We start from the raw sequence: 10,377 nt of genomic DNA, 5'->3' as shown, positions 1-10,377 counted from the left end.
AGGCTCATGAACCCTCTCTGTATGAGGCACGTGTCCTTGGTAAGTCTAGCTTCCACCTCTCATCACAGAATTCTATCTTTATAGCAAATGGAGAGCAGCACAGAAACCACAACTGGACGTGAAGCAGGGATCAAGAAATTGTGGGTAGCCCAGTCCTAAGGGATCCATTTACACCACATTTCCTGCAGGGAACCTTCCAGGAGATCGAAAAGATTCTAAGAGCCAGAATCCCAGGAAGAGCACTGCAAAACCATCTCTCCTTGAAATGGCCGTATAAATGAGGTCAGAAGAATATGCACATCAATGAACATGTTAACATGCCTGTGGGGAAGTCTCAGATCTCTCTTTCTGTCTGTCTCTCCATCTCTCTATCTCTATGCCTCTCTATCTGTGAGGGGCTTGGGAAGGAAGGGGAGAGAAAATCAGATACAATTTCATTTCTATTGAAACATATTAAAATGATATTTTAAAATAATAACTGACAACTTTCCAAGAATGGTAGGGTATAAAGACACAGAAGAAAAGACTCACAGTTTTCTGTATACAATGAAAGTATTTTAAAAAAACAATTTCTTTATTATATCTCTGATAATTTCTTTATTGAAAAATGTACTAAGGAAAATGAGGAAAGGAGGTAGGAAGAAAATATTTTTGGAATCTGGAAATTGACAATACGCTAGTATAATTTTGAGAAGATATTATTTAGAAAAGTTACTCTATCCCCAAAAGACCTGCAAAGCTTTGGAGCATTTTCCTATCATTTCCACCTCCTATCTCTTTATCTCCATGGCATCCAGCCTTGGAAACAAACAATTCAAGTTTTTTTTTTTTTTTTTTAATTGTTTGTTTCCACTAAAGCATCTCAGTACCGTACAAGGCACTACATAAGGTCAGATGGTAAGAAAGATCTTTTTAAACCTTATTTCTAAAGAATTGTGGTAATTTGATATTTTTGATAGTTTCCTGGAAGCATCTGGTTTTGAAGGTTGTCTTGATTACATTTGGCACATAGATGAGAGGGTATAAAAAGAAATTGTCTGCTCTTTTTCTTCCTTTCCCTTAGAGGATGTCTACCTTCCAGATCAACCTCGGTCCACTCAAGGACCCGCTCAGCTTCATCAAGGTCCTTGAGTGATTTGCTTCTGTCTTTAGTTTGGGCACCTCATTTAAGGGCAAAAGAGAAATTCAAGTGAGTTGTTCATACAGGGATAGTCATAAACTTCCCAAGATTGACTTTATTGTTATTCTTGTTGCTCCTTTTTGTAGTTCTTTGAGTGTCTCAGCCTTGGGAAAAGCTGGCACAGATATTAAAAAAGCTACCAGGCACAATATTGTTAAGGAACTTGAGTCTTATAACTCAGGAATAACATGTTGATTTGTCTCTGTGACTAGTACTGGATCCCTGAATGTATCTGTGATCATTGGATTTCTGAATATGATACTTTGGGGAGGGAATGATTGGTTTGTGTACAAAGAGACCAGCTTACATAGTCCATGAAATTTGCCAGCTTCCCATAGACAAGGAGTTGTCTCACCCCCTTCTGGAATATAATTAAAGGAAGAAATACTCTGTATGAAATGAATGCTATACTCTATCTTGTTGCCAGCATCTTGAGAAACATTATTGTTACGAGTAAAAAGTATTCCATTTTGAGCAAATAGGTAAGTTTAAAGATTTGTTGCTTTTCTACATAAAATGTGCTTTTTCTAGAAATTTCAGATGCAAATGTATTTTTACAAGTAAGTTTGAAAATACAGGACTCTGTTATGAGGTGATGCTTATTTTTGACTGGACAGTATTTTCACCAAGTTGCCTTCTAAAGTGATTACATCTTAAGCCTCAGCATAAACCATTCAGAAACAGTCATGTCATAGCATAATATAGGAAGCATGTGTATGGAATATACACTACTGACTGTTTGTACACATTGTATCCCTGTCGCCTGGCTTGTTTAAAAAAGGTGATTGCATAAATTATATTTAGAAATAATTAGAGCAATTTTATATCTCAAATATTGTTCATGTTAAACATTTCTTTATTTTTCTTTTTTAATCTTTTTTATTAGATACTCTGTGTTTATATTTGAGATGTTATCCCTTTACCCACCCTGCTCCCAACCCCCCTCCTTCTCCAGCTACATTCACAGAGGTGCACTTCCTTCTGGTCCACCTCTCCACCCCATTGTCTTGGCATTCCCCTACATTATATCCCATAAGTTTGGGTATGTAGTGGTGTCATTTTCGTTAAATTCTAAAAAAAATCTTTGATTTCTTTCTTTATTTCTTCCTTGACCAAGCTATCATTGAACAGAGTATTGTTCAGCTTCCATGTGTATGTGGGCTTTTTGTTTTTGTTGTTATTAAAGACCAGCTTTAGTCCATGGTGATCTGATAGGGTGCATGGGATTATTTCGATCTTCTTGTATCTGTTGAGGCCTGTTTTGTGACCAACTATATGGTCAATTTTGGAGGAGGTACCGTAAAGTGCTGAGAAGAAGGTATATCCTTTTGTTTTTGGATGACATATCCTGTAGATGTTTGTTAATTCCAGTTCTTTCATAACTTCTGCTAGTTTTGCTGTGTCTCTGTTCAGTTTCTGTCTCCATGATCTGTTCATTGATGAGAGTGGGGTGCTGAGGTCTCCCACTATTACTGTGTGTGGTGTAATATGTGCCTTGAACTTTAGTAGGATTTCTCTTATAAATGTGGGTGCCCTTGTATTTGGAACGTAGATGCTCAAGATTGAGAGTTCATCTTGATAGATTTTTCCTGTGATGAGTAAAAAGTGTCCTTCCTTATATTTTTTGATAACTTTTGGTTGAAAATCTATTTTATTTGATATTAGAATAGCTATTCCAGCTTGTTTCCTGGGCCCATTTGCTTGGAAGGTTTTTTTTTTCCAGCATTTTACTCTGAGGTAGTGTCTGTCTTTGTCTCTGAGATGAGTTTCCTGTATGCAGCAAAATGCTGGATCCTGTTTATGTATCCAGTCTGATAGTCTATGTCATTTTTGGGGGAAATGAGTCCATTGATGTTAGGAGAAATTATAGAATAGTGATTTTTGTTTCCTGTTATTTTTGTTGTTAGAGGTAGATTTATGTTTGTGTGCTTTTCTTCCTTTGTTTTTTTTGTGATTATTATTTTGCTTTTTCTTGGGTGTAGTTTCCTTCCCTGTGTTGGATTTTTCTATTTATCATGCTTTGTAGGACTGGATTTGTGGACAGATATTGTGTAAATTTGTTTTTTGTCCTGGAATATCTTGGTTTTTCCATCTATGGTGGAGAGTTTTGCTGGATATAGTAACCTGGGCTGACATTTGTGTTCTCTTAGGGTCTGTATGATGTCTTTCCAGGATCTTCTAACTTTCATAGTCTCTGTTGAGAAGTGTAGTATAATTCTGATTGGTTTGCCTTTATATGTTACTTGTATATTTTCCCTTACAGCTTTTAGTATTCTTCCTTTCTTTCAAATATTCAGTGTTTTGACTATTATGTATTGGGAGGAGTATCTTTTCTGGTCAAATTTATTTGGAGTTTTGTAGGCTTTCTGTATGTTCATGGTCATCTCGTTCTTAAGGGCAGGGATGTTTTCTTCTATGATTTTCTTGAAGATATTTAGTGTGTCTTTTAGTTGATATTCTTCAGCCTCTTCTACTCCTATTATCCTCAGGTTTGGTGTCCTCATTGTGTCCTGGATCTGGATCTTCTGGGCATTTTGGGTTAGGAGCCTTTTTAGTTTTGTTCATCTTCTCTTACTGTTTTGTCTATGTTTTCTATGCTGTCTTCGACCCCTGGGATCCTCTCTTTCATATCTTGTAGTCTGTTAGAGATGCTTGCATCTGTAATTCCTGATTTTTTTTTTTAGGTTTTCCATCTCCAGGGTTGTCTCTTTTTGTGTTTTCTTTATTGTTTCTATTTCTGTTTTCAACTTCTTTATCTTTTTGTTTGTGTTTTCCTGTAGTTCTTTGAGTGATTTATACTGGTTCTCCTGTAATTGTTTAAGGGAGTTATTTATGTGCTTCTCCATGATCTCCATCATCACCATGAAGTATGATTTCAAGTTTAAGTCTTGCTTTTCTGGTATGTTTGTCAATCCACTACTTGCTGTGGTGGGAGAGCTGAGTTCTGATGTTGCCAGGTTGTCTTGGTTTTTATTGCTTAGTTTCTTTTGTTCTCCTCTTTCCAACTTGTTATTTGTGATTATAGGTGATCTTGTCTCTGCGTGTAGCCTGTCTCTCCTGTGGATCCTTCTGCTTAGGATGGAAAGCATTCCTGCAGCTCTTCGGAGCTCTCATGGACCCTTCCACTAAGGATGGAAAGTGTTCCTGCCTCTCTTCTGAGCTCCCAGGTATCTGTGCCTGGGCGGGCGGCCCTTCCAGATGAAGCTGGGCAGAGTCTGGCATAGGCTGGAAGTGTGCATCCCAGTTCAATTCAGCTGCTTGACCTGTGAGAGCTCTGTGCAGCTTTTCCCGAGGTAGAATATGGGTATAAGAAGTTTATTCACCCTTCAGCTTAGGATGGAATGCATCGATGCCGCTCTTCCGAGCTCCCAGGGACCCTTCCCCTTAGGATGGAAAATGTTCCTTCTCTTCTTCCGAGCTCCCATGGACCCTCACTTTAGTGGTTTCTTGTTGAAGTTTCTAGCAGTTCTTGCTATGAACTATTTACTCAAAGTGTCTAGTTTTATGTTTGCTTCTGACACCTTCAAAAATTTTAATTACTTTTTATTTAATTTCTCTGTCTCTCTCCGTACGTGTGTGATAGAGAGTGAGAGAACGAGAGAGAGAGAGAGAGAGAGAGAGAGAGAGAGAGAGAGAGAGAGAGAGAGAGAGAGAGAGACAGAGACAGAGACAGAGACAGAGAAAGAGACAGACAGAGACAGAGACAGAAAGACACACCCAGAGAGACACACCCAGAGAGAATGCTGGATCTTAATGTGTAGCCAAGGCTGAATTCACATCCTCCTCCTTTTGCTTCAGCCAGTACTGGAATTATAAGCATCTACTGGCATGTCTGATTCCCCAGGATTTGGGCCAGAAATTCAGTGGCTGGAGGAAACACTATATCATTCAGTCCAACCTTCCCATTTTAGAGAATAGCCAGGCCTCAGAGAGATAGTGGCATGTCCAAATATTTAGGATATTTTTTTTGATCATTTCATTGAACAAACGAATGTGATTTAGAGCCAGAAGGACTTGACAAATCCAAATTCCATATTTAAGCATCAGCTCCTATTGCTATTTCTAAATTTAAAAAAGGTTACTTATATTTTGATTTCACTGATCCAGGATATTTCTCTCTTGACCTTTCTTCCATTGAGTCTGTGACATGCCATGGTTGCAAACAGGTCCTTGGTGGGTGGCTGTTATTAAAAAGCTTTCCTTGGAATGTTTACAGTAACGGCAGTGACCTAAATAGGAAGGTTTGTCTTGTTTTCCTGCATAAAACCAAAAGATAGATAACTAACAGAGTAATTAGTTGGCTGCCCAGGAACATGTTTTCCTTTTATTTATTTATTTTAAAATGGGATATCCTCTCTATTTACATTTCAAATGTTATCTCATTTCCCTCAACCCCATTCCCCCTCCCTTCCCATTGCCTCCATGAAGGTGATCCCTCTCCCAACCACCCTCTTTACCCTCACTGCTTTGCATTCTCCTACACTGGGAAAATGAACGTTCACTGGACCAAAGGTATCTCCTCCCACTGATGCCAAAAAATTCTATCCTCTGCTACATATGTACCAAGAACCATGTGTCTCTTCATGTGTACTCATTGGTTGGTGTTTTAGTCCCTGGGAGTTATGATTGGTGTGGTTAGTTAATAATTTTGTACTTCCCATGGGGTTGCAGACCCTTTCAGCTCCTTCAGTCCTTCATTTGGGTCCCCGTGTTCAGTCTGATGGTTGGCTGCAAGCATCCTTCTCTGTATCAATATGACCCTGGGAGAGCCTCTGAGGAGTCATCCATACCAGGTTCCTGCCACTAAGTACTACTTAGCATCAACAATAGTGCTTGGGTTTATTGGGTGCATATGGGGTGTATCTCCAGGTGAGGCAGTCTCTGGATGATCTTTACTCCAGTCCCCGCTACTCTATTTGTCCCTTTATTTCCTCCCATGAAAGTTTTGTTTTTCCTTTTAAGAGAGACTGAGACATTCACTTTCTGACCTTCCTTCTCTCTGTGCTTCATAACTTCTGTGGATGGTTCCTTGGAAATTCCAAGCGCTTTGGGTTAGCATTCACTTATCAATGAGTGCATATCATGAGTGTTCTGTTGTGACTGGGTTACCTCACTCAGGACAATAGTTTCTAGTTCCATTCTTTTGCTTAGGAATTTCATGAAGTCATGGTTTTTAATAGCTGAGTAGTACTTCATTGTGTGTATGTACCACATTTTTGTATCCATTCCTCTGCTGAAGGACATCTGGATTCTTTCCAGCTTCTGGCTATTATAAATAAGCTGCCTAGGAATATTAAGAAAAAAGATATGATGAAGAGATGTTAATTAAAATTTTCCAAAAATTTATTTATTCCTGATAATATAGGATACACATATTTTTGGCTTCACTCAACATAAACAGAAAAACTGCTTTACTGTTTACTTTCAGCAGGCCACAGTGCAAAAAGGAAGTGAAGGTTAATGCATAGTTAACACTGCCAAGCCTTGAAAGAATGCCCTAGTATGCCCCACCCAAACCATATACACATGCACACACACACTTGATAAAGACTGAACTTATTGTTATTAAGATAGCTTCTAACAATTAATTGACAACTCAAGAAACTTCAGTGATGCATACATGCAATAAAAGTTCAGAATCACTAGAACAAGGGAAAAATGGTAAGCAATGATGATCATGAGAATTTGTGAACACACTAAAAATCACAGAATCCCACACATTATATTTATTATATAGTACATACCTATCTTACAAATAAAATTTCATCCAACAAGTAAAAGTTAAATGATAAAGCACTGTTGTTTAATTATTGGTCATTAGCTGGAATTGTAATGTAAAAGTGAAAACCTGAAATTGAATAGGACATTGTTCGACCAGGAAATACTGCGCTCTATGCTGAACTGTACCATGACTATGCAATCAGCAACATGCAGATCTCAGGGAAAATATCATGGACACTTTAACACATAGATAGTAAGGAACAGAACTAAAACACCTAAAGATTAATATATATTTACAAAAGAAACCGAGTCTTTTTCTTTCTTAAATATTTATTTATACTTTTTTCATGCATTTGCCTACATATTTTCTATGCTTCTCATATATAACTGTGGTGTTACAGATGTTGTGAGACTCTGTATAGCTTCCAGGAATTGAATACATATCCGATGGAAGGATATCAAGTTCTTTTAACCATTGAGCCAACTCTCTAGCCCCATAAGTGAGTCTTTAACAAAAATGAATCATGGCATATTTTATATTGTCTAACAATTCACTTTTGCGTATAAACATCATAGGAATGGCAGAAAATGATTACTATGAAATTCAGGATAGTAGTCATATTTGAATAGAGAAAGAAGGTGGAGTTATAGTTGAGATTAGGCATTTGAAGAGATATTTGAGTTGAATGAGCAACATTTTGAATTAAGCAGAGAATTCAAGATTATTATTTGTGTAATAATTTACTAGGCTTTATATTTTGTGTGGCTATCATTTTTCTTTGTTTCAAAGGTTTAAAGAAGGTTTAAAACTGACCCCAATAATGCTAATAGTTGGAAAGATTCATAATAAAAATAGATGCCATAAACACTTTACTTCAAAAAAATAGTAATAATGGTGAGAATTGTTAATGATTGGGAGCTTATTGGAAGAAGGGAACCATTTCACACTGTACATAGAATGTGGTATTTCAATGGACTTGTTTAAGTGGGCCACTCTACACCAAGGACATCTATCTTGTAGCCATTGAATAACTGTCTAAAATATTTATTTTAAGTCAGGGCTTATCATCATTTTCCAAAACCATAAACAATGGGACCTTTATTTGAGAATGGCATCCAGGATCCTTGATGTGGGATTTCAACCATTTTAACACTCAAGGGAGTTCCTGATGTCAGCTCTTACAAAACAATGTTTGATTACATTTATTTGTGTGTGTGTGTGTGTGTGTGTGTGTGTGTGTGTGTGTATACAGGAAACACCAATGCCACTGGATATATGCAAGGTTAGAGGATAACTTGCCAGTGTTGGCTCTCTCTTTTCACCATTCAAGTCCTAAGGATTAAACTTGCATCATCCAGCTTGGCAGCAAGTGCCTTTCCCCATTTATCCATCTTGCTAGCTTATGACCACAGTTCTTTTAGAAAATCTCTTTACTCTTTCCTGACTTAGCATATGCTTTTTAATGCTTTTCTGAGACTGCTCCCTTTTTAATTGTCTCCTTGCCTCTACTTATCTCTGTTTTGTTACACATTGCTTCATTTTTTGTTTCCAGGCTGAGAAAGAACAGGACCTGCTGCCTCTCTTAAATCTAGCCCTCTGCCTCTGTGGCCATTTCCACATTCTCTTGGGGAGTCCAGCTTTGCTTCATTGCCATGGAGGACTCCCTAAGGTAATATAGGAAACTTGAAGATTTTTTGGTGTGGCCACTGATGCTGAAGACAGATATAAGGAAGATGCTGGTTTAAGAAAATGTTGAGTTATATTTTGAACATGATCTACTTGGAAGAGTCTGTGGCCTTTCTGCTATTAACCTACCACTTTTGGGGTAGGGTTTTTTTTTTTTTTTTGTGTGTGTGTTTAAATTTTAACCGTTCACTTAGTGAGTGAAAAATAATAAACTGGGTGATGAAAATGTGGATGAGTGATGGGTGAGACATGATCTATGCATTCAAGAAACTAAAAGTATCTATTTTAATATGAATAGTATTATATAATACAGTGAATAAAAGTAAGGATGAATGAGTCAGGAGATGCCTTTCATTTGAGAAGTTCTGGAGTGCATATATAAAAATAGAGAAAAATCACAGTTTAACGAGCATTGTGAAAGTAGCTATTGGCATGCTCAGTGACAGTCTCTAGATCAAGAACTCAGTGTGGAATGGGGACATATACAACCACTTTGTCAATAGAGACCCATTAGTACTGATTACTCAGTCTTGGAATTGTCTATCTTCTTCTTACAGCCACTGTCTAAATTGTACCAAAATTATTTTTCATGTAAATTTCGAGGACTATAATAATATGCATGAAATTCTGATCCTAGCTGCATCACTTAGAGCTGCTTTACTTTATCAAATGTTTGGCTTTTTCCCCCTTCATCCTGGAATAGATAATATCTTCAAACTAAATAAAAATCGCATCAAAGATACGGAGGTTTTGGTAACATTCATGGAAGGCACTGTTTGCCCTGAATGTAACTTCTATTGAGCATCTCCAAAATGTAGTTGATAGACTGAAATTGGTAGAGAGATTATACTCATCTGAAATCTTTCAGGACAAAAGAATGTAAATGTCTTATCCTTTATGTATTATTGAGAGGATGTGACAAAAAAAAAAAAAAAAAAAAAAAAAAAAAAAAAAAAAAAAAAAAGGGACACTTGCAGGTCTTTCAGTCACCAAAAGGAGGATTGACTTGGTCCTCTTGAGAACAATGGGCAAATGACCTTCAAATGCAGATTTAGATTTTAGGTAAGGGACATTTAGTCAGTAAGTAGCCATGGTGGAAAATATCTAAATAACAGAATTGCCTTGTTTGTGTGTATTTTCTTCTGTGCCTAACCATAATTTTAGGTCACAACACTGTAACTGGAACAGGGCTAGGAGTATTCTTCCATATTCACTACTGAAATGAGACTACATTGTTTGGTTTTGAGTCCTGATTTGTCACTTTACAATCCCTGGAGCCTTAGAAAACCCCCCTTTTTTCTAGGACCTTAATCAGCTCATTGGAAAAATGATTTTGTTTCTTCTCTTTTTAAAACTTTTTTACTCCAGATTTTATTTCCCTCCTGGTCCACCCTCCAACTGTTCTACATCCCATACCTCTTCCCCTATCCCTGTCCCCATGATGATGTCCTCACCCAACCTACCCCACCAGACCTCTAAACTCTCTGGTGCCTCCAGGTTCCTGAAGGTTAGGTGCAACTTCACTGCTGAACCCAGACCTTGCAATCCTCTGCTGTATATGTGTCAGGGGGCTTCATATCAGATGATATATGCTGCCTGGTTGGTGATCTAGTGTCTGAGAGATCTGGGGGTTCCAGGTTTATTGAGACTGCTGGTCCTTCTATAGGGCCTCCTTCCTCCTCAGCTTCTTCCAGCATTTTCCTAATTCAACTACAAGGGTCAGCAGCTTCTGTTGGTTGATTGGGTGCAAATATCTGCATCAAACTTTTTCAGCTGCTTGCTGGGTCTT

The 10,377-nt window shown here is 37.7% G+C and overlaps 1 protein-coding gene across 1 annotated transcript; it reads left to right on the top strand.

Moving 5' to 3' along the window:
* Positions 1–1,066: 1,066 nt before the first annotated feature.
* LOC308415217 (synaptophysin-like protein 1) lies at positions 1,067–1,498 on the top strand (the record flags this gene model as incomplete). The annotated part of the gene is made up of 2 exons (XM_080910234.1): positions 1,067–1,123; positions 1,382–1,498. 2 exons carry the CDS (start codon positions 1,067–1,069, stop codon positions 1,496–1,498), a joined length of 174 nt encoding a protein of 57 aa, XP_080766360.1.
* Between the last annotated feature and the right edge of the window lie 8,879 nt (positions 1,499–10,377).

This window comes from Micromys minutus (genome assembly GCF_963924665.1).
Source record: "Micromys minutus genome assembly, chromosome: X".
Lineage (NCBI taxonomy): Eukaryota > Metazoa > Chordata > Mammalia > Rodentia > Muridae > Micromys > Micromys minutus.
The sequence above is the reverse complement of the archived record's forward strand: the minus strand, read 5'-3'. Positions and strand labels throughout refer to the sequence as shown.